Source organism: Gallinula chloropus, assembly GCF_964237585.1.
Source record: "Gallinula chloropus genome assembly, chromosome: 1".
NCBI classification, from domain to species: Eukaryota; Metazoa; Chordata; class Aves; order Gruiformes; family Rallidae; genus Gallinula; species Gallinula chloropus.
The window spans coordinates 27,572,212-27,597,471 of record NC_140085.1 but is presented as its reverse complement, the minus strand read 5'-3'; the positions used below and the strand labels follow the sequence as shown (position 1 = coordinate 27,597,471).

Below are 25,260 nucleotides of genomic sequence, written 5' to 3'. Positions count from 1 at the left end.
ACGGGCCTCTTAGTTTCCTGGTTTTGGGGTTATTTGCCCCTTCCTCTTCCTTTTCCCTTCCCTTACCTTTCCCCACCCCCACCTCTTCCCTTTAACCTGCTCTTTTCCTTTAAGGAGCAGGCAGCTGCGTGGATCTCGGCTCTCAGCCGGGGTGAAACCACGACAGATGCCTTCCAGGCAAATGAAAAGTTGTAGCCAGAGATTAGTAAAGCATGGGAGTGGAAAAGGAAATAAAACTCCATGTTCTTGTATCGCACAATTCAAGTTTATTCCATTCATTCTTGCAACACAAACTTAAAAATACAGTATCATTTAGCATTCTCATGTCTATGAACCATGATAATGAACCCAACTGTGTCGAAACAGTCAACGATGGTGAAAAGAGGAAGTCAAATATCAAAATGCACAGACCACTAATTTTCTTCTGTCACTGCGTAGAAAGATGATTGTTTATCAATTTACAAAATATAATTAAGACAAGTTCAGTTTTAAATTTTGCATGCAACACTGCAATTGCTTGACCTAGGACACTCAAATCTTACCAGCCTCTTCTACAAATAATTCAAGGTTACGTTCAAGGATAAAGTTCCATTTAACTATTGTATTCCTTTTCCCACTTGCTCCCACTTAAGAAAAAGGAGCAGAGGGTACACATAAGGTTATAACTTTTTCAGCACAAATTTCAAAGAAAAATGTTTAAGAGCAGATTGGATTTCCACTCTGACAAAGTATTTAAACTTTGTTTACAGAACTTAAACTAATTTACAGTTTGGTATTTTCATCTAGTTAGGACCTATTCAAAGATACTGCCAGCCGCCCATTATTTTTTTTTGCCCCACAATGTAGCCAACAAGAAGGGAACAAGTGAGCAAGCCCAGTTTGTAGGCAATTACAAAAGCATAAGCTTTTATTACCACCTTTTTTTTTAATACTGGGCAAAATCATCAATCACCTCTTATGTAGTGCAAAAAGCAAAAAAGTATTTCTTTTTTATGAGCCAAACATTAAATCCCATCTTTTACCTAACTCAGAAGGCAGCTTGGGTGTGTATTACAGCCAAATTTACACTTGTCTCACTGAAATTTGTTTGCATTTTTTCCCCCTCAAGCGAAGTAAGAAAAAATAAGGTGTCCACATAACTGTAGAAAAAGGGAGGCAAAATTGCCTCAGCAAATCACCAGAAGAGTTAGTACAAAGATGATGTTTCTTTACTATGGTAATGATAACTTATGTGAGAGTTGAAAGGAAGGGAAGGAAAGAATATAGAAAAAGAAAACCCCAAACCACTATGGCCAGACAACTTGACATAAATCAACACAAAACTTGAATTATCAAGTTTTCCACATAAAAAAAGATTGCAGTTTTCCAGAGTAGTATTTTAATAGCGAAGTATTTAACAGCATAATATGGAGGCAAATTGATGCCAAAGATTGTTACTTTCATAGCTGAACAGATAAACCTATAGTCTGCGTTCACACTATTACAATGACACGACAATCCAATGCCAATCAGAGATAAGATTAATGAGTTCTCTTTAAAGTCATGAAAAGCTCTGTTCACCAGACATGCTTGTTCTTTTATCAACAGTTCACCAATTGATTTATCACTGATTTCCAGTCCTTCTGCTCTTACTTGCCACCCATCTCCAAAAAGCAAAGAGTAATTGCACTGTACAGTTTGTGACCAGAGTTGATTGTTTTCTCCATTGCTTTTCTTATGGGATAGGTACATGTAAATCATTTTCTGCTCTCATTCTACAGTCTAAATGCAAGGCTTTTCACAGCTGAGACATTCACTCAGAGTATGCAACACGATTCAAGTAAAACTAAGTCTCCATTAAATATGAGCGGTAGTCACCAGTCTACTTCTACATATCCTCTCAATTTCAACAGTGATATCAAATTAACATCGGCTACTTTTGTTTAGGAATTCAGCATAAGACATTATATACATTTATTTTCTGTATTTTGTGTGTGTGTTATCAGAAAGTCTGAAATCTGTACTCCAAAAAAGAGGAAGATGTATAGTTTGTGGTGTATACTGTTCTGTTATAAAACCTATTATTCAGATTTGAGAGAATCAGCAGTCCACTGAAAATTTTCAAGATGAAAGACAGAAGCTCAGACATTCCTGAGGACCCTCAGATATCACCCTCAGATATCACAAGAATCCCTACATCTTTATTAAATATCTTCCTGTGAATTATCAAGGCTGTCATAGTGCTGTCATACTTATTGGTATTATAAATCTTATATACAAGTCAATGGTTAACGTGGTATGGTTCCACTGGGAACTTTCAGAACAAGTCCCATGCCTTGATGAAATTTAAGAGGTCCATTCAGCCAACAACAAAACATCAATTCAAAGATATGCACAGTTAAAATGTGGGGCTTTTTCCTCCAGTAGTTGGAGGAAGGTAAGACTTCTACTTGTACATCTTTCTAACTCCTGATCTTAGAAAGCTTACAAGTATTTCAAAATTTTACTGGAAAACTTTATCAACAATGTTTACCAGATAGGAATGTCTAAACAATTACTGTTCATGATTATCCTTGTATACCAAACAGTCTTTAGCTTTTGCAAGTGCCTGTAAATTTTATATTGACATGGTGAGTAAAGAAATTCCATCTTACAATCCTTTTGGAAATATCTACAGTGATGTTTTGAACTCTCAAAAACAGTTGCTTAAAACGTCTGTTCTGGACTAGAACACAAAGAAAAACCTCAAATTCAAGCATCCAAAAGTACCTTAGCAGATATTCTGGAGTGTAACACCACTATGCCTCAACTGATCTTTCCTGGTTTACTCAAGAGTCAAAAAAACATTAGTGTGACATCCAATTAGTCAATATAAAGAACAGCTCTAATAACTAGTATCAAAAGTCCTCAAAACTTCAATGTAAGCTTCAGGCAGAAAAATAAAGCTACCAACAGAGAGAAGAGATAAAAAGCAACCCAGCCACCTACATTGCTACACTTCAGATTATGGCAGACACTAATAGCATGGGACTATTGTCTTCTTCACAATTAGTTTTGGGTACATAGCACGGTACTTCCATCTAAAAGATTCTTTCAACAGAGATCTTAGTACTAACCTAGGAGGTTTACAAGCCAAAAATTCAAGATCATGGTCTGTCTTCCTTCCTCCATTTTCACTAGAAATGGGAAGAGATTGTGCACTGAAAAGAAGTACTAGAGGGACACTGTTCATAATAGTTTTCAACCCTCTCCAAACAGATTATCTTCGATACAAGCCCCTAACTAGTCTGATTCATAAAGTATTTCCCTCCCCCCAAAGTATTTAGCTGAAGAAGCTGGAAGATGCAAAGAGTGACAGACAGGCAGCAGTGTGAGGCCACAGGAGAGACATTTAAGATATCAGTCCATCCGTCACTGAAGAAGAGTTTTGATTGCCTGGTTGTCAGTGGCTTCAAAGGCAGTTAGTCCATCTGGGCCTTTCACAGTCTTATCAGCACCCTGTAAAGACATTGAGAAGGATTTTCAATTCATAAAGTCAGGCTGTATTAATATTGAATGTGTCACAAAAGTTACTTACCTTGAATAATTATATTGATTACATACAGCTTTTTGCTGCAGTGCTTAGTTTCCTACATAAATATCAACTGTTTGGTTTCTAAATTAAAACAATCTGGCACATAGCTAATCAAATTTTCAAAGTTTACTTTAGAACTAGAAAAGTCACATAACCTTTGTCACACAGCAAGTAGTAAGACCAATAAATTATCAATTAACCTTGGATAGAAACAAAAGGAATTTTTTGTTTGTTTCCAGGAACTATGCATATGAATGCAAGAATTTAGTATTACACACTTCATGAAATCTGTGCTGCGGCAAGCTTCTTCACATGCTAAATGAAACAGGTAACCTCTGGAGTAAGTTGGTTAATAACAGATCGTACCAATTTGTTTTTATATCATATATATAAAAAGACTACATTCATCTAGGACTGCACTTCTCTCCCCTGTTTTGAAAAAATCCCTATTGCTATACAAAAAAAAAGCCCAAAACTGACCACATTTGTCTTGATGAAGCTCTGCCTATGCCCAAGAGGTAACAAAACAGAAAGTGAGGCAACAGAAGGACAGAAGGTAATGGAAACGCATCAAGTACACAAACTGCAGAATAATAAGGATAAAAAGCAGTCTCAGTGCCAGAATGATGGAAGGAGAGCAAAGAGAAGTAAATGGTGATTAACGAGTTATGCTTGTTTTGAGCACTGTGTAGTTATACACATAAAAGTGAACAAACAGACCACATTGTAAATAGGGTAGTTAAATAGAGGTATAAAAGTTATTAGAGAATACAAGACTGACTACAGAGATGCTTCCTGAAAATAAACAAGATTACAGGACACCTCCGCTTGAGCGGATATGCAAGTCTCACTTTAAAATATGTGTACTTACTTGCTCAATCAAGTGACAGGAAAAACACCGTGTGTGGCAAGAGCATGTACTGCACAGGTTTGTCTTTAGTTTTACGTATGAACTCTCTATGGAATAGGTACAAATTTCTTCTCACTTACATTACAAGGAAGAAAGTGCACATGCTAGAGAACACCCAATAGTTTCCTAAAATTATACTGGACCTAGAATATCAAAAGCTCCTTTATCAGATTATATGCATAAAACCCCACTAAACTTTCATACGTAATACTGTGTCTGCTTCTAAGGCAACTTCCAGCCCACTAAACTTCCCATTATAACAATTTCCAACAATCTAATAAACTACATTTGACATTACTATGATTTCCTGACAATATTCCTTTTCACAACATTGAGTATTTCCAAGTAAAGGGAGTGGATGTTTCAAAGATAGAAATATTCTATGTGGAATTCTAAAAAGATGGCTTTACAGTTATTTCTAAGGTGGCAGCGCTTATCATGTAGTCCACTAGCCAAGCTAGCTCCTGTTGCAGCTCTTCTTCTTCTTCCAGACTCCAGGAGACCCTCAGTGCAGGACAAGATCTGAACAGATGGTTTTGTTTGGTGGCAGTCACCTGTGGGGCAAGGAGACAGGCTTCTGCCTATTGGAGAAAGAGTCTGGGAAAATAAAATTGTCTTGGGTCCTTGGGTAAAGAATTCAGTGAAGGATATTTATAATTGTAGTAATTCCTTCCAGGGAGCTAACTTCCTCTAGTACCTTTCAGACAGCAGAATACAGGCACACATTGTGTGCATAGGTAATAAATTCACTCCAGTGACAGGAGCAATCATAACGTTTGTCCCTGTCCTGTCACTATGTAGGATCCTTCACCCAAACAGTATGCTGCAGTATCACTGCTCTGCTGGGTATGAAGGTAAGCTGAATCAGTCTGTTCACATGAAATGCTTAGTTGGCTGCAACCCATTGCTTGCCAAATATTTTTTCCCCTAAAAATTCTGAAAGATTTAACAGGTATTTGACAGTTATGTTCTTAGCTGTCCTGGGAAAAGAAATACATCTTTTGCAGGTGTTGATTATTTCTACTGCTTAGATAGCACTCTCAGATTAGAGTCCATGTGGAAATCAAAAGAGCTTCAAAGCTGTTCTTTGATGTTAAGCTCAGAAAACCTAAAGGAACTTCGGCTTGAAGGAAAATGGAACTATGCAGTAACCGACCTACCAGTATTCATCTTAAATCGTAATTTAAAGAACCTTTAACTTATAAACATCTCCACCAACATACCAGCATTTAGAATATAAAAGATCTGTTAACTGATGTAACTTTGAGGTATAAAGAGACGTTTTAGTTTTAGATGCAAGATTGCTTTCTGCCCTCATGCACATTTCTATTTCAGAAAAGTTACAGGCTCACAAGACCCGAGTTCCTAAACCAGCTTCACTGACTGTGGGATAGCTACTCATGGCCCTTTAAAGCAGGGCACCGTTTAATAAACTCAGTGTTAATAATTTAGGGAAATGGCCCCTTAACTAGGCAGAAATATTCCAGTCTGCATTCAACAGAATGAGAGAGAAATAATAAAGTTCAGGTCAAGAGAATTTTAATTCAGATGTACAACAATGCCTGGAAGCAAGTTTCATGGAACATATATAAAGTAAAATTATTCCACTGTATTCCCCACCTCCCCAAAGCAAAAACTATCGATACTTCATGCCTGTCTTATTTTCTTAAGACCTGACCAACCCCCACCCCCACCATCCATCCCCAATATATCTAAACTCTCTTTGGCAGGGTAATAAAACAGGAACATTTGCCTGCTTATGCCACTGCAAAAAGCACAGATGTAAAACATGCCTGAAAGCAGCACACTAGCTACTGGGGTACAGCTGCAGTTCAGGGGAAAATAAAAGTGAAGGCAGCAGAAAAAGGCAGTGCAGAGCTGTCACTAAACCCTGTGAAACTGCAACTGTGGGCACTTAATGAAGCTGGTACAAGACCAGTTTACCCAGGAAGCTTCCAGAACACTGCCAGATGAAATCAGAGGCAGACATCAGGATATGAATGAATTCATGGACATGTCTATAAACACTTCTAAAAGGGACAGATGTATGTATCTCAAAAATCCCCAATACAACAACAATGGAGGAGGGGGATAACTGAGCAGAAGTGGCCATGCTCACAACTCTTGCCAAGTGGAACCCCTTTTGCCACTGTCAGAAGAGAAAAGGTACTAAACCAGCTAACTCAATGGAATATTTCTTGTAACAGAGCTTTAGTAGAAAGCAGAGATCAAATTGCACTAGATATTGTATGAAAAGCAGAACTGCTTTGGAAGATGAAGAAATGAATGAGATCTGTTGCATTTTCCACAACTACGTTCTCCATTGGAAGCCTTTAAACATGTTTTGTCTATTGTAATGTGATACAGGTTTCTTCTACACTAAAGAGTCTTTTTACACTGCAAAAATTTTATATTTGATTCTTATACATTAAACAGTTTGAATTTGACATGTCTTTCTGCTTTTCAAATAGATATCCATTCAACCCCGAAAAAAATAAAAGCAGACTGAAGTAGTATCAGTCACTGTGTTTCAGTTTAGTTCTTAGTACTCCTTACTTTGTCTGTAATTTTGATTTGTAGAAGGCTGGCACAAAACATGAACAAAATAAAGACCTGGTATTTCAGAAGACAATTTAGTTCTGACTAGAGTCAAAAGCTTTTTAAAATTCAATAATAGAATATCTTCCAATATTATTAAAAATACTAAAAAGCATAATAAGGAAGAAATGAGAAAAATAAGCCCAAGATATGACATTTCTGCTTCAGTCTGAAGTCATAACACGCTGCAAAACACTTTTCTCTTTGAAGTTACAAAAGCTATTTTGTAACTCAAATTCCTGGAAAAAATATAGTAAGATCAATAAAAATTACTAGCTACTGGTAACATAATAGTAAGACAACAAGCCCTACCTTTGAACTTAAGGAAGTGCTCCTCAGACCAAAGCTAATTACTTTAATGTATTCCAGTAAGTCAGAGCAAGGCAACATTGTCAACTGAAACTCAGATGCTAACAGAGCACTTTCTGGTATCATGCTGCAAAGTTCTACAGGTTTATTCTTGGGGATGTCTACAGTATATTTCACACATTTTAATAAACTTGAAATATTTACTAAAGTTTCCCCCAAATATTTCTAGGCTATATGCTACTATATACATAAGACCTGATAGTTTAAAAAGGAAGAGCTATAAAGGAAGCAAGGATACAGTATTCTGATCTCTAGCCTGACCAAAGAATTGTTCATTAGAAAAGCATATTTCAACTCTGACAGTGTGTTTACACTAGTTCTAATACCCATAACACCTTAAGATTTAACTCATTCTATCTCAGCAAAATTCAGACATCCTTAGTTTTTTTACAGCTATCAAAATCTTCACACACTGTATTTCTGTACTTGGGATCTTTCAATTTGGGGGAATGAATAAGATGCTGTATTATTACATGCTGGTAATAGCAGGTTAATTAAGCTTTTTGGAGGCTGATCTAGCATACATGTAGCAGCTGTTTGTTAATCTAAACATTAAAATCTCACTCCCAAATGGAAGGTGAAGTCTTTCCCAACGTACAAGAAAGTATAAAGATATTGTATTTATGTTTTTTTTTTCTCATTTAAGTATGTTTTACAGTTTTATAATTAATGGAAGGCTTCATAGGATCACAGAATACATCAAGTTGGAAAGGACCCTTAAGGATCACCCAGTGCAAACTCCTTGCTCCTCACAGGACAACACCAGAACTTTAACCCCTATAGGTTTTGAAAGAATGACATTTGAATATTGTAAATATGCCAGTAAAAACTTTTGTAAAAACAAAGTTGTATAACTACAGCATTTCATTTTAAACAATGCAAGGTGGTTTATCTATGCAAAATAAATGTATGTTGGATATATTCACTGTTTTATATCGGAAGAAGTGCCTGAATTTGAATACCAACACAAATCATGATAATGTATGAAGCTATAGTTTAAAATACTTTAATCATAAAACTGTAATTCGACAACATAATTTTTGCTATGTTTCCTGGATATTAAAATAAATAAAACCAAAATACGGGGGGTTAAATCCAGGCAACCACTGCAATAAATCAAAACCTGGAAGAAAAACCCTCAAAAATAAACGTGAAACATTTGCAACAGCTTCAATACTGAACAAAGCTTTAACCAAAGAAAAAACAGCATTAGAGCTGTTTGCTTTCTGAAGCTGAAAAATTACTGCTTAAACTTGCTGGAGTACTCATTCACAACCACTAATGAATATTAAAGTCACATCTCAAATAGTTCCTGTAAAACCCACCAGGAAATTCCATCCAGTGATTCTTCACAGTACTTAATTCATTGGTTTTGATTAATATACTTTCCAAACGTTGTGGTATTATCTGCCTTTGATAGAAGATCATACTTTAAATGCTTGCGGATATGCTAAGAAGAAATTTAGGGCTAAATCACTTGGTTTAGGAGCTCTTTAATACCCCTCCACAGACATCAATTTGAAAAGCTGGAGTGTTATAACACACATAAGATTAAGAAAGGAGCTCTCCTGCAGTTGTCACATCCCTCTGGTTTTAACACGTCACAAAATACTACCAGATCCCCAGGCAGTTTAGCAAATGTTAACTATGTCATCATTTGGAACCATGACTGATTCAAGACAAAATTTAGTGCATTCTTAGGGGTGGTGGGAAGGAAGAGGCAGGAAATAAGATCTATGAAATCTAAACTTATCTAAAATTCATCAGTTCAAGTTCCCTGAAAGTGCACAAGAGAAGCAGTAGCATGATATATGATATTTTGGCAGGCATAATATCCTAGACTTTCTACCACTGAAAACTATTCTCACTGAACATGCAGGTACAGCTCATTTCCTTAAAGTATTGTCCCAGCTACAATTATTGTTGAATGTTACTTTTCCTACAAAGGATAAACCATTGTTATTAACACAAACTGGTATTTGGATTTTAACCAGCTTGGTTTTTATATTTTTATTTTCATTGCCAAAATGAAGCAGTGGGAAACTTTCTTCTCTTAGAAAAGGTATACATGTAACTAAAAATAACATGCTAAACATGAATATATTTCCCAGGCAATGAAACTGCAAGCAAACAACATGATTTCTTGTGATCAGGTACTTCCAGAGGCATCCCTACGTAAGTTTCTAGCTAAACTTAAATTTCCACAGATCTTCTGCTGAAAACTAAGGAACACACTTACATGGACACAAAAACTAGGAATACAGCTGTAGCAAAAGTAGCCTTAGCTACTTGTTTTCCTCTTACAAGACAGGTTCTAAAGATGCATTAATTCTTCAGATGTGTCAATATTACAGGTACCTACTGTCAAAAGACAATAGGTTTCTTTAACTTACCAAAACTAGTAACATAAAACCAGGCTTTACAAATTATGGCAAATAGGCTTGTAAGAATATTTTCCCCATAGTTCTTCAAGAATAAACATGAAGCATGGTAACAGAGAGAGACTACTTGTGTCTTTGTAACTAATAGTGTAAAGTAAGTGTGGGTATAAGGGACACTGCAGGGCTAGCTTAAATGACTTCAACTTTGTACTTCCCATCTGTTCTGTGTCTCATTCTCAAATTTCATCTGATATTCATCCATCGCCTACAAAAACAGGTCCACAACAGAAATAACTGAACAAGCATTTACTACATGGCAACAAGCACTCTGCCATTTACAAATGAACACCAGATACTAGGTGAGCAGTAAACAGGGAAATTGGGCTCTATTTTACATTTACAGAAACTGTCATCAAGCCCAGGAGACCATCCGCTGGAACAGGGAGGTCACACTGCAAAAGCACTGGAAAAAATGCTAAGGCAGCAGCTGAAGTGCAACTGAAGGTACCTCAATTCTGTCTCTTGATTTGTCACCTGCATTTCTCCAATTCCATAAACTAAAACAAGGAACAAAATCCACATCAGAACTTTAATTTGGACACCTCAATTAGCAGTAATCTAACTACAGAAAATTAACTTGCAATAGGAACAAACAAATGGGGTAAATGCCAGGCCTTTTTCACTGAAGCAGCAGGAATATGAAAGTAAAGAGTACAAAAGACTGAACAGCATCATCTGTTCTGCAGACAACTAACCTTTGCATTGGCTAAGCTGTAGCATGGGACTGCAGCCTAATGCTGTCACACAGCATGCTCATCTCACTCACTGATGGGACAGTGTGGCAATCAAGATTTGCATACAAGTCATCCTTCACTCTTAGGTAATTAAAACTACTGCAGAACATTACAAACTAAACATCTGAAGACAACAGAACTATGTGGCTGGGCAGACCTAAACATGACTGCATACTGGCTGTATGTTACAAAGTATCCAGCAGCAATGCTTGGTGATTAGGGCCCCCCCATCACCACAGACCGTATCAATCCTGAAGTTGTTTTTGTAAGGTCTTGACAGATTCCTCACCCATTTCCAAATACTGCCATACAAAATCTATTATAAGTGGCTGGCAATAGTGTAGAGACTCCTTGTACCATTGAATGTTTTCTCTTGTCAAACCGCAGCCTCAAAAACGGCTTTACCACTAGAATATTTCAAATTACCCAAGGAAAAGACCATTTCCACTTGGTTTCTTCAGAAAGCAGCATGTTAAATTTTATCTCCCTACAGTTATGAATGCACAAAAAAAAATTTACAGTAAGAGTTCAGGTTGCTAGCAAGAAAGTTGGATTTTCACAAAGAAGCTTATTTATATAATTTTGTATATACTGTAGCCCCCAAGATTTAGAGTATGCAACATTGCACAACTCTTCCAGCAACATCAATTTTATTCAAAAGCTGACAAACTCTAGCCACATCTTCCATAATGGTGATGATACTACAACTTGACAATGTACAGTTCTATTCCAGAGACTTGAACTGCAGCATGATGAAAAGTTGACCATATTAAGGAATTGCAGACACTCAAGGTGGCTCATGGAAGGTCTTCAAGAAGGTGGACAGTCATGTACTAATGACAACAGCAGCATCCTTAAAAATTACTTGAAGACAGTCTTGGTGTCCCTTACAAACTTAAAAAAAAATATTTCGTCTGCATGGTAGATGTAGTCCAACATGATTTATCTATGTTTTCTTCCAACATATTCCTACAAATATTACAGAATAAAGTTGAAAGTTCTACTTCTGAGACAGAGGGCTGGTCCATGATATCACACTGCTATGGTACTGTCAAACCAGATCAGTGCTTCAAGGATCTCAGAGTTTGAAACATCTCTCTCCCTTCAGATGAAACTTCACAATTAGGCAGTTCCCAGAGGAATCCTACTTCCTCAGAAGCCATGAAACCATTTGATTCTGATGCACTGCTAACCTCAGTGAAGAACTGGCTACCTGGTTGTGGCTACTGTAAGAATGGCTGGGAGCAGTAACTGAAATTAGAATTGGCTTTCTACTATTCTCAGAAGACATAAAAAGGACAAAGGGTGAGTAGCTCAGGATTAAGAACAACATGCTCAGTTTAATTCTTCCTGTAGTCACTCCAAGTGTAATGAAACAGTTTTCCATAAGAAAGGAGCATACAGTTAGTGTTTCCTGTACGTCCAATAAATGCACATAATCAGCATAACTTTAATAGAAGGGGAAAAAAAAAAGACCAAATTTGGCCTATCAAGCCTTATAACAACAACAACTGAGCTTCTCAGGTCAAAAGGAGCACCTTATCTCCAGACTAATGAAAGAAGTTGTTTTCAATTTTCCTTTGTAGCCTCCATTCTGAACTCTTAAGATGAAAAGGGTGGTAAGGAACAGAACTAAAACTATTTCAAGTCATCCTAGAAAACCAAGCTAACCTTGGAATTTTCCCCCCACCTTACCAGTAAAAAGCAATGCATATAAAGAACAAACTTTGACACATTTCGTCCAGTGGATCAGCCAGTTTTCAATGGATTATTAAAAGCTTTGTAGCCCAGATATTTTTTAGGCCTACAGGCCTAAAAAAACCCTAATCCCTAATGCTTACTTTTTATGACCTTAAATATTCCACCACATTTCAAATGTAGTTCTGCTTAAAGCCACCACAGGTGCTTAGGCAAGTGCCTAAGGCACTTAAGCACCACAGGTGCTTAAGCTGGTTAGGGTCTAGAGCACAAGTCTTAACCAGGAGTGGCTAAGGAAACTGGGGTTGTTTAGCCTGGAGACGAGGACACTGAGGGGAGACCTGAGAGCTCTCTACAGCTACCTGAAAGGAGGTTGCAGCCAGGTCTGTGTCAGTCTCTTCTCTATTCCAAAAAGTCATTTGTATTTTCGAAACAGTGTCATCACAGCATTCAACTTCCATGAGTAATCAGCATTAGCCAAGAACCCCAAAACAGTCCTTTCTAAGGAATAACAAGAGTAACAAACTGTGCTTTGTCATAGGAAAGTGTTGAAAATTACCTGAAAATCCCTAAAACCAAATTCCTGTTTTTTAAGGGACAAAAGCTGACATAATTACTTCGACTATTAGTATCACCTACAGAAAATTGTGTATGTCTCATCACATGTACATTAAAAACTTTTGTAGAGACTGAACTTATAAAAGCAACCATAGGTCCCCCAGTACTTCTCAAGTTAAGCTCTTATAAGTGTAAACTGTTACTAACATGAGCTTAGAAGTTTGGCTGTGTTGACCATGCAATTGCAGTTATGAACAGAAAGCACAGGTTTGCAGCATCCCAGGCTACTTCAGCTTAAGACCAAGTGGCCACTCTAATCATTGTAGTCAGTTTAAGAGCTTAGAACCTTGATTCAGTGTCTTTACTATTTATATGTATTTATTATCCTCTGAAAGTGAATTATGCCCAAATACTTTTAATGCTTTTAACGCTCTCAGTGGAACTTTTTTTTTTTAAACAATGCTCTGTGGTCACAATACATTAAAGAAGAACCAGCTTACTTCCATCAGAACAATCTTCTACAGTGACAGAAAGTTTACAGAAATCCTGAAGGTCACCTCAACTAAGCTAATATTTTTCATATTAAATGCTTCTATAAAGGTAGATTTTTTGCATTTTATTGTCTGATTGATGTCTGAAACACTTCTTGGAACATTCGTCCTCCTTCTCTTGATAGCTTGGAAGTCTCAAATGAACAGTTAAACATCCCCACAATTTGTATAATCTAGAAGGCAGTAGAGAACCTTAGCTTAAAACAATTTAATTTTTAAATCAACTACTGCAACATAATTATTTATATAAAAGCTAGTCTTAGCAAGTAAAGAGGAGGAATCACATATTCCTTGCATAATTTTAACTTGATCAAACTGCTAACTTTTGTATATTTGTGGTGTGCAAACAGACTAAGGAGTATGTACCACTTGATCACTGGTTCTCAAAACTTGTGAAAGTACAAAAATACATTTTTTTCCCCTTAAAAATGTTAAGGAGGTTACTGACTTCTTCTCCAACAGCTTAAAAGGTATTCTAGGACAGAGGCCATGTATGCAAGTGGTCAACTAACAGCGTAAATGAAGGCAGCTGAAAGTAGGCAAACTTAAAATAATGACATTTCTTTGCAATAAGTATGTTTAGTATTTACAAAAGCAACAAAGAACATCTTTGAAAAAAATCTTAAACATATATTGATCCATCATTTGCAGGTCCACTATTTACATACACCAACATCAGAGATTCAATATTTGTCCTGCATTTTTGATAAAATATACCCCGCTCTAAAAGAAACTAGGAAGAATATTTAACAAGTCAAACAGCCAATAATGTTTAGGACTGTATAGATTAAACTACTGGATCTCCCAGGTATTTGCTGTCAAAAGAATATGAAATCAAACTATATTACAAACAAGGTGTGACGACAGATGTTCCTATAATCACAGAGTGGCATGGGTTCGAAGAGACCCCAAGGATCACAGAGTTCCAACCTCCCTGCCAGACAGGGGCACCAACCTCCAGGCCTGGATCTAAACAAGGTTGCACAGTGCTCCATCCAACCTGGCCTTGAACACCTCCAGGGATGGGGCATCCACCATCTCTTTGGGCAGCCTGTTCCAGCACCTCACCACTCTCTATAAAAAACTTCCTCCTAATATCTAAACTAAACCTTCCTTCCTTTAGCTTTAATTCATCCCCCCTTGTCCTGCCATTGTCTACCCTTTTAAAAAGTTCAAACAAAGGTCATAAGACAACTGTATTATGAGAAAGAACCACCTTTTCATAGAAGATGTGATCAGAGTGAGCTAATGAGTACAATTTCAGTTAATGAGTATTTCACCAGCTAGCCCATGCAGGCTTTCCCAAACCGCCCAGTTGCAGTAACATTTTTCTAACCTCATCTTCTAGTCCAAGTTCACTTTCTTGTAACATTCTGCACACCTTCATAAGGGTGCTGCAGCTTCAGGACTGCTGAACGTAACCAATTCCATTCAAGTTGTAGCAAATACAGAGATCAATACCTTCTCATAAGCTGTGTGAAAAATAGCTGATTAAGGAAGGACCTTAGTGCCCTTGCTGACACCGACAATTAATGCACAACCAGACAATTCATGTGTGAACTCAAGTTTTGAGGAATCTTATTTATTATTTGAGCAACTTAATTAGAATGCAAAACACCTCAAAACAGAAACAGAAAAAAAATGCAAGAGAGGATAAAGGATTTTTTTTTTTTTTTTTTAAGGTTCATATAAGGATCAATTCTCAGAACAAATTTAAGGAGGTCTGATGTACTATTTGAATCCTAAAGTAACAGCCACAGACAGTTCTTCAAAGAAAGGCTTAAGTAGACAGGAACAGAGAAGTGAAGAACAATGAAATTCATGCAGCATTATTGCAGTTAAGGAAAAACATTTTACCTTGGAAGTAGCATATGAAAACATTATACAGTATGAAATCCTTTTGCCAAGTTATTTAAGTGGGTTCACATGCTGAAAAGGCAGTTAACCTCCTCTTTTCAAAGTAAGTGAGGTGTAACAAGTAGCACACATAAATGGAAACAAAACTTTGTTTGAATTAACTTCTGCTTTGTAAAATAGATAACCTTTGTAATATGAAGCAAAGGTGGAACAGAGACAGATTAAGGTTACTCCCCCCGGGACAAAATTTAGAAGTTCTATAACAGAGAAAGATTGTCTTCCTACTTCTACTTCCCATCACTTTGCCAACCCGGATGGCTTTTCAGTCATCTGGCAAAGCCAGAGGAAAACCACACCTCTGAGCAACTTCACAGTGGAGATTCCATCACATGAAACACTTAAACAGATGCCAAAACTAATCCTACTCCTCCCTGTCTGGTGAAGGAATGCATTTATTTGTTCTTCTTGCCCAAGTTGCTGTTATTGCTCTCTAGCTGGAGTTCACAATACTCTTACTGGTCACTTATTTTTGCTACACTGCAAAAGTCCTGGAACTATCGTCTCCATAATCAAGAGTACTGTTTCTGGTTTAGCAATATAAACAGCATTTGTTTGATGTCCTGAACTTATCATCTGGAACATCATAATCTTAATGAAAAAAAAAATAATCATAGAATACGCTTAGCTAATAGATAACTTGTTCTAAATATTTGTATCTCACCTTTGACAGAAGCAATTTCACACAGGAAACATGGCCCTCATAGACTGCTGATAGGAGTGGTGTGATATTATGTTTGTCTGGAGCCTGTAAATTGAGACGTGGTTATTTTAAGCACAATTACACACAATATTAAAAGGTTGCACTTAACTTCTTAATTTTGTTCACTCTGCTGTTGAGAAAAAGTAAGAATTTTTTAATCTCCTAAAAAAAGTCTTGTTTTTAAAAAAACAGTCAAGTAACAGAAAGATTTTTCTTCTACAGGACTTCTAGGTATCCCAAAGTTTATCTATTTTTTTAAATGCCAATGATAGAAATTGGACTGTTCAAGTATTTCAGTATTCCTAATTCATAAAATATACTGAGTTGGAAAGGACCCATATGATCGAGTCCAAATCCTGGCTCCACACCATTTCTCACCCAGCCTGACTTCAGAAAACAGTTTTGGCTGAAACATTGTTTGGGCAATAAAACTAAACCATAATCTTGGAAAGAATAAGAAATGAACCAACTGAAACATTCGCATTTTTTCCTCCTTTCCAGTTAGAACTCCTGAGGGAGGAATAGTCTTTCAAGGCACCAAGAAAAAAAAAAAAATCAAGACATTCTGTAAAGGACTAAAGCCAAGAAGTGTTTTACATGAACTTTCAGGGCACAGTGTTTTGGGGTATATGGTTGAAGTATTTAGAAACTGCTTTACAGAGAACTAGACTATTTTGAAGTATCAATATAGCCCAGACAAGTTTTTTCATGACAAAAAGTCATCAATTTTTAGATACACCATTTCAAGCTATGGCAAAACGACTAAGTTTGTAGAAGTAAGAATGTCTTGAACAGAGAAGCACACCAGATTAAACAGAGTTGATTTCATCCTGGCCAAAAATATATTGCACTGTCTTCTGAAGTCCCTTCCAAAAAATGTAGCATGTATTTCAAGCAAACTTTCTTTAGATGTGGTTACTGGATTTGTTTTTCCAGTCATGGTCAAATTAAATTTAGCTCTTTTATACCTAAAAACAACTTTTTCTAGTGTGTCCAAAAAGAATAAAAACTGAAAATATTGGTTTTAGAATCTTCCAATCTCTAGGAGACCACCTCTCAAATATTTTTAAATGCATCAATTTTAATTTATCTTTCAGTAACCATTTAGGCACTTAAACCAATTCTTTATATACGTGTGTGTATGTGTGGGGAAAAAGACCCTAACATCTCTTTGTAACTTGATGTACATACATTAATATCAGCTCCTTTCAATAGCAGAAATTCCAGAATCTCAAGCTGTCCACAGTCTGCTGCATAGTGAAGAGGCTTTCTCCCACCTTCAAGTGTCCGGTTGACATCTTCACCCTTCAATGCAAACATAATCTAATAAGCAAATTTTTAGAGCTAACACACTAAGAAGAGCCTGAAAGAAAATCCCACACCTTCACATATGCTGATAAATGTTCCACCCAAATATTTAAATAATTATCCAAGAAAAATCAAAATTAAATTGTTCAATTTTCTTTTGTTCATTATCACATTTAAAACTATAGAGCAACCTTGACCCCTCTTTTTTCACTTGAGATGCAGTGTGCTGTGTGTAAGTAGACTAGGTAACTCATAATAAAAATAATACAAATCATTACAGCCTGTTAAAAAATGCTCACATAAACTTATTTTGCTTCTTTCTCCCCTCAGCTGGTATTCTAGCTCTCTGGTTAAATTACTTTACCTGCTTCTAACACATATTCAGATTTGCAGACCCAGAAACCAGATACATAAGTCATCATCATAAATACCAGCAAGTACAGACAATCCATAAGTTAAACCCCAATCATGAAACCATGCATTCTGATTTATAAATAACACCTGCCAGCTCTACCTGACACAAAACAGTCTGAAGACAGTCAACCAAATCAGGACACAGGAAGTTGTATTCTAAAGCCACTTGTACTAGTGGATTGAGACATCTCTTAAGGCGTAAACAAAATGTAATTGAGTGAGTGCCTAAGCAGCTTTATTTCTTCACCTTGGGTTGTGCAACTAAGGATAAACTGATTTGCTGCACTTCAGTAATGACAAGACTTTACTGGAAACCAACTACTGACAAACCATGTGGTAAGTGCCTTCTTGTTCGTATGTGCAAGTACTGTTAGTATTTTAGGGAATGAGTAAATTTAGCATCATACAGCAAGTCCTGCATCTCCACTGAAAACCAGAAGAATTTCAGCTGCAGCACCAATCCATACTTCTCTACTCAGTCCCTGCAGCTCCTTCACTCCTGCCCCAAATCTCTAGCAAGTTCAAACAGAGGCTTTGACATATCTTCCAGATAACACCTCCCTTCCGAGAACAGGAGATTCTCAAAATTAAATCTTATTCCGTATATGAAGTTCTGTGGTTTTAGAATTTTATAGTACTACCCAAATAGATTAATTCTGAGGTTATCTTGCTATCAGTACAAAGTTTAATTCTCATAATACACCCTGCTGAGAGTCAAAGTAATACAACAGTGTTCAACTTCAGGTATTTAACTAAAATACTGTACGTGCTGTAGCCTCAGAGGTCAGGACTACTGGAGGTTCCGTCTTCAAAGTGGCCAAGGACAATGAAAAGAACTCTGCAACTCCTATTACTGACCCTGAAATATGGATATGGCTTCTGAAGCACTCTGGATATCAGAAAAAGATTGCTTTACCGCTATCTGTGATGTTAGGAACAACAAAAAAATTGTACTTTTAAACGAAGTCCACCACAGCTTTACCTACGTGGATTCTCAATACTGTACAATAGTTATGATGTAAAATTCCAATATGACTAAAGGTCTAACTCTTTATCTGCAACTTTACTGGTAAACAGTACTGTGATTTAACTTCTCTTTTGCTGAATTTCAGTACAATGCTTTAGTGGGAATGTTAATGTAACTGTGTTCCGATAAGAGAAATCATCCAGGTCACCGTACACTAACAGCATACAAACTGACACACTGAAAAACGTTTAAGGAAGCAGCATATATGCAGCCTATCTAGGAAGTTAACTCCACCCACCTTCTTATTCACACCTCACCACTACCCATCAATTTAAAAAACAATGGTATTTAAATAACACATGATGTTTGCAGATACACTAGGATTAGGAGGCATACACTTAAGAAGACAAACGTGTAAAAGCTACACAATCACCACCCTGAAACAAGATCTACAAACTGCTGTAATATCAGACACATTCTAAGACATAGTGAACAAGTGGGTAAGAGAAAAGGACAAACAAGCCAACTCCTGGGACGGGAATGCACAGTTAAACTACAAAATCCACATTCCAAAAGAAATTTGGAATCATCATGAGATTAGGACAGTCCTAATCTCCTTTCCCTTAGTTTACAAAGGGAAAGGAGCCTCCTTTCCCTTAATTTTATAAATACTATTTGGCTCACTGTTTACACAATAGCTTTTTTTTTTTCCCTTTTTAAAGTATATACTCTATATCTCCCTGGTATCTCTCTACTAAACTGGTTGTAGAATAAATTCCTTCTGGACAACAAACTTTTGAAAGCAGAAAACCCCACAAACACTCAAACACCAAGTTTCCTAAGTTTCCCTTACAGACAAAAGCTAGCTTTTACAGGCGTACATAGCAAAGTGCCTGTATAGATGTCCCAACAGCACAATCTATGTGGATTTGAATACTAACAATAAGAAAATATATCAACAACATTCAAAGTAAAATATCAGAATAATTTAGTCCAAATTAACAGAAGATATAAAATAAGTTCCAAAAATACAAAAGCAAGCACTCCTAGGTTCTGCAATCAACAAAATCAAATAGCCTTTTTTTTCATGCATGTGTGAAAAGCCACATGTGTAAAACAACCATTTAATATTGTAAAACTTCATTTGCCCTTTCCTATTCCCAGTCCAAGACATATAGAAGCAGGAAGGGAAGACAAATCAATCCATTTCATACACAGGGATCAAACCGTGGCACACATACCCATTTTAAAGGTTGCCTCTAACACAAATGTCAGAAAACCTGCAGGACTCTTCATAGATAATTCCTCTCTGGCTTGTATATTTCTTATGTTGCCGGGGACACCTCCCCATAGGAGAAATGTTCTTCAGAGTAGGGTGTGAAAACCAGGATAGGTGAGCAAAACAGTCCATGGAGGTGTGAATTTCCATTTTTGGGTGTGTTCTGTAGCTTACTAATAGACTAGGACAGTAGCACATGCGTATCTTTGATAAATAAATATATTGGCGATGCGTGCTCCATTTTTTTTCAGGGTACCTGATCAGAAAGGTTTGGAGACCATTGTTCTACAGCTCTATCTGTATCCACAGAAACAATACATTAATTCTTTTTCAGAGGGAGCATCATACTGAAAAATTCAACAGTTCCAGTGGAAATTGTATAGGCTAACTAAAAAACCCCTAAACCATAGCCCTCCAGACAAAATTCCCAATAATATCCTTATAGTTAGACTTTTGCAAAGAGAAGGTACATAGGCATGGAATTATAATCTTTTATTAGATTTACACCAGCTGCCATTTATGTGCTTAATTAAGTCTCCAACATACAAGTTGCATATAAAATCACCGATAAAACAGGGAAGTCAGAAAACTGCTTGAACTCCTATGACCCAAATGGTGACAAAGGTAAGTTACACAACTGCAACAGTGAACTTTTTACTAGGCTAGACAGTGATATGAAACACACCTAATATCCCAGATAAGGTTGCCAATGATTATCTAAACAAGTCACTGTTCTTCCTTAAGCTTAGGTTATATAATCCTGTGGGTGTTGATTTTTGTCTTCACTGGATGAGCATTCCGAGTTGGATTCTCTTGCTCCTCCACTCGAAGTATCCTGCCTAGCTAAGCCAGGGAGATGTTAACTTACAAGGGCAGCTAGAGTCTCATGGCCAGCCATGACAGATCACATTCTGTGTGGGAAATACATCTTCTCTATCTGGTGGCATCTAAAAAGTTAATTACTAGAGAATGCACTAGAGAATTCAAGGACTCATATTAGCAAATAAATTATATAGTGCAACTACAGCAACAAGCTCCAAATGCCAATTTACATCTTCATATGATAAAAGAAAATCTAAGGATAAGGTCTAAGCATAAGGTCCAGGGGACATATATATATACACACACACACACATGAGTATATATGTAACTCAAGGGGAAGCAATATCGGACTTGATGATCACCAATGCAAGTGAGCTAAATCAGGGACGTCAAGACTGCAGGCAGCCTGGGCTGCAGTGATCATGCACTGGTGCTGTTCACTGCCCTAAGGCATATGAACTAAATGAGAAGAGTAGTCAGGAATTTCAGGAAAGCTGACTTCCAGCTCTTCAAGGAGTTAATCAGTAAGACACCCTGGGAAATGGCTCTCAAAGAAAAGGGCTGGAAAAGACCTGGTAGATCTTTAAAGAAAGATCCCAGGTATAAGAAGCCAGGCAAGGAAGGCAAGAGACCAGCATGACTGAGTTTAGACCTGCTGGTCAAACTAAAAGACAAGATGGAACTACACAGGCAGTGGAAGTGGGGACAGGTATCCTGGGAAAAGTACAGGGATGTTGCCCAGCTGCGTAAAGGTAAGGTCAGGAAGGCCAAGGTGTGTTTGGAGCTAAATTTGGCAAGGGATACCAAGACAAACAAGAAGGGCTTCTACAGGTATGTGAACCAGTAAGGGAAGGTTAAAGAGAGTGTATCCCTCCCCCCCGATGAGTGACAGTGGTGAACTGGTGACAACACATGAGGAAAAGGCTGAGGTTCTCAAGAATTTTTTGCTTCAGTCTTCATCGGTGACCTCTTTCCTCACTGCTCTCCAGTTGGGGGCCCATAAGATGTGGACTGGGGAGACAGAGTGACAAAATTTTCCCAGTAAGTTCTGCCATTTTCTAGAATCTAACTGAGCAGCAACAAGCTTAACAGTTTACAAGAGTACTTTGAGGAAGACGTAATTATGTCAGAATCAAAGAATCTTATCAACTTCAAAATAAAATACACCTTCAGTCAAAGGTCATACCTCTCCTAGAAAAAAAAATAGACCCTTTCCATAGTGGACCTGCAAATTCATTAAAAATCATGCAAGTGTTTGTGCAAAGCCTCAGAAAAGAATTTTCATTGCAAAAGGAATGAGATTGACCTCTTTAATGACCTTCCAGAATACACTGAGTTTACTTAGTCAGACATGTAAGGCTAAGTCTAGCGTAAACCACATCAGTAATGTTTTTCATTGCAGATCAAAGACCTAGAGCACCAGCTATGCAACAACATTAAAACCTGGTTCAACACATGGAACATCAAAACCAGCAGTTAGCAGGTACCTGCTTTAATCCCCCTCTATTAAAATCTGATTACAGGTAAAGAAAAGCCTCTTTGCAATTCTTCAATTACTAACCAAAACAGCAGAAAAAAAAAGATTTTTATAATATATTGATCTTGTGTCCTAGCTGGAAAACATACACACATGGATAACATAAGAATATTCATTTAGAAGGATTTTAAGTATCAGCTTCAGTTGAAAATTTGGTCTAATTTTTCACTGGACAGAAAAATAAAAACTTGAAGCTCAGTTTAAGTATTTTCACAAGTTTTCTCTGCTTTTTAAATAATTAATCATAGAGTTCATTATAGCACCCTCAAAATTCAGCTATTACCTACTTTCTGTAATGGAACAATTCAATCCATAAAAAAGACCTGTTCTAGCTAGTATCTGTCAAAATTAGTTCTCTTGAACTTAATTCTTCTACTACCCTCTATCACACACATTTTCCTTGCTGTCTATATCATTTCTTGAAAATACACCTACACACTCTGGTTGTGTCTTAAGCCCTTTTCCAGTTTAACTCCAGTCAAGTTCTGTCTTTTTTAGTTCTATTCCTGCACTCCCTGGGAAAGGGCCTACGTTCTTCTTGCGTACCCACCCCAATTCCCTTTTTCATGTTTCCCCCTTCTGTATCAGAGCTCAGAGAGGAGTTCCCTGACAGCCAAGCTGCCCTCCTAAAAAGCTTGCTGGATGTCCCAGAGTAATCTGAAAGAATCTGCACCATAACAGCTGCCTTGAATAAGCTCTGTTAAATTTAATTCCTTATTCTTTTGCAGTCCCAGTTAAAAGAATTCTAACAGATTTCACTGACTTTGTCCCTAATCCACATCACATCAATTCACTAAAAATGTTTAATGAACAAGTTTAGTCATAAATTACAAGTTCTAAAGCCCATTATTTTCCAAGCAGATCATTTAACCAGTAAACTGACACTGTCCCTGAACAGTCCCCACCTTTTCTGCAGGCTCTGTTACAAAGACTTCCATACCTCCCTTGATCTAGCTTTACTTGCTAAATCCCTCCTTCCCCAGCTCCCACCAGTTTCAAAAGCATCAACTCTTAAAGCCAAATAAACTAAACTCATCGAGTGCCACTCTAGCATCCCTAAAACATACTCCATGTGCTTTAATCACAGGGTTACTTTGCAGTGGCACACCAACTGAGCCAGCTATTCACCTGGGTACTGTGGTTTGCCAGTAGTGCTGCTCTAGAACGTTACTGCCATGGTACTAATATCACAGCTCACCCACCGGTTTAGCACCAATCTTCTCCTGTGCAGCAATTCCAGTATCATTACTCCTAGCTACAGTATGATCCTTTCCACCCCTGCAACAGAATTAGTGGCTAAATGATGAATCCAAGGAGTGAACTAATCAGCCTGAGAATTAATTCATAATTTTCTTCTTTCCAGCTGAATCTGTTCCTTCATCTGATTCACCACTTGGCACCTGAACACACCAGAAGTAAGTAGCTGGGATTTACACTGCAATTCTACCCCAGGAATAGAAACTGAAAATTGTGACCTCATTAAATCCTATTGCATAGGTTAACTGTATTAGTAGAGGAGTATCTTAATACTGGTGGCATTAAAAAGCTCTTTCAGATTTAGAAACAACCCATATCCCCATCTGTACTTATCCTGTAAGGCAGAAATAACTATCTCCCTATTTCATGCACTCTTTTCATTCCAGTTTCAGTGAAGGAAGTCAGATTCCATGCAGTCAGATGTCCTCAGAGCACAGGGAAGCACTGTACAGGAGCTACACTGATTGCTGTCTCTAGTATTCTGGGAAAAAATTAACTCACTGCAGATTCTGTTGCTTATTTCCATCTCTTCATATAAAAGGGATGGTCATTCTTATAGAGTATTAGATAGCTCTGATATTTTAAATATAGCAATAGCTTTATTAGAAAGAGTGAAAAATCCTCCTTCTCTAAAGAAAACTTAACTCCTATGGGTGAGATATTTGGTATACCTTATTGTACATTAAGAATACTACTTCCAAACACTTTATATTTTACTATCTTCTCCACAGACCTTTCTTCACAGTGGTTGTACTTATTTATAAAAATTCAATGAGGTTAAGTGCAAATAGTTCATCAGAATTACTTCCAAACAATCTCATTGTATTTATGTATAGCAAAAGATGTAGGGAATTCAACTTAAAAAAAGCAGGTGCATCTTGGATTTTGAGCATCTGTATTCCACGGGTGTAGGAACAATAGGCAAATATGTATGGATGAAAAAAATGTAGAATTTATGTATTGTACATTTTTGTTTCTTGTATGTATTGTACCTTTCCGCACAGCCCTTATACCAGAAGGATCACATGTAATATTCCTTTATGCAACATTCTTCAGGTTAAAGTGCATGGTTTAACAATAACAACAACAAATCCTCCTGGGATTTTGACAGAACAAACATTTGAAAGCAGGTGAAGTTCAGTGTAGCATCTGCTTTCTATGTTCATCTTCATAAGACATCTTTAAAAAAAAAAAAAAGAAACTACTAGTAAGAGTAAGGTAAGCTTTGATACATGTAATAGCAATGATGGAGGTGTAACTGTAACGTATAAGTCTCTCTTACATTATGATATTCTGAATCCAGAGATCCCCAACTGAAAATAGCATGGTCAGGTATCCTGACTTTAACTTAGGAAAATGAAACTTGCAAAAGTAAACTGTAATTTATCATCTTGGATACAATCTGAAGACACATTGTAACTTAACAGAAAATACCTTGGAAGGAAAGAGTTCATTCATCAATACCAATCTAACATATTTTTAGTTTATACTTAATTGCCTGAAAAAACTTTTATGTTTCTTTGTGGAACACAGTTAACCTGAGCTTTTAAATCACTTAAGAGCAGCATATTCCTTAAGTTCCCGGAGAGACAGCAAACTTGGACAAACCACACCTTAAAAATGTTTTTAGCCATATACTCAAACAGG

At 37.0% G+C, this 25,260-nt stretch overlaps 1 protein-coding gene across 1 annotated transcript in view; it reads right to left on the bottom strand.

The window, feature by feature from the left end:
• Window positions 1–249: 249 nt before the first annotated feature.
• MTPN (myotrophin) overlaps window positions 250–25,260 on the bottom strand; it is a 41,836-nt gene continuing 16,825 nt past the window's right edge. Inside the window, exons 2-4 of the mRNA XM_084266812.1 lie at window positions 17,221–17,334; window positions 15,991–16,074; window positions 250–3,477 (exon numbers count right to left, since the gene is read on the bottom strand). Of these exons, the coding sequence (XP_084122938.1) occupies window positions 3,391–3,477; window positions 15,991–16,074; window positions 17,221–17,334 (285 nt within the window). The 3' untranslated portion in view covers window positions 250–3,390. The remainder of the gene's footprint in view (window positions 3,478–15,990; window positions 16,075–17,220; window positions 17,335–25,260) is intronic.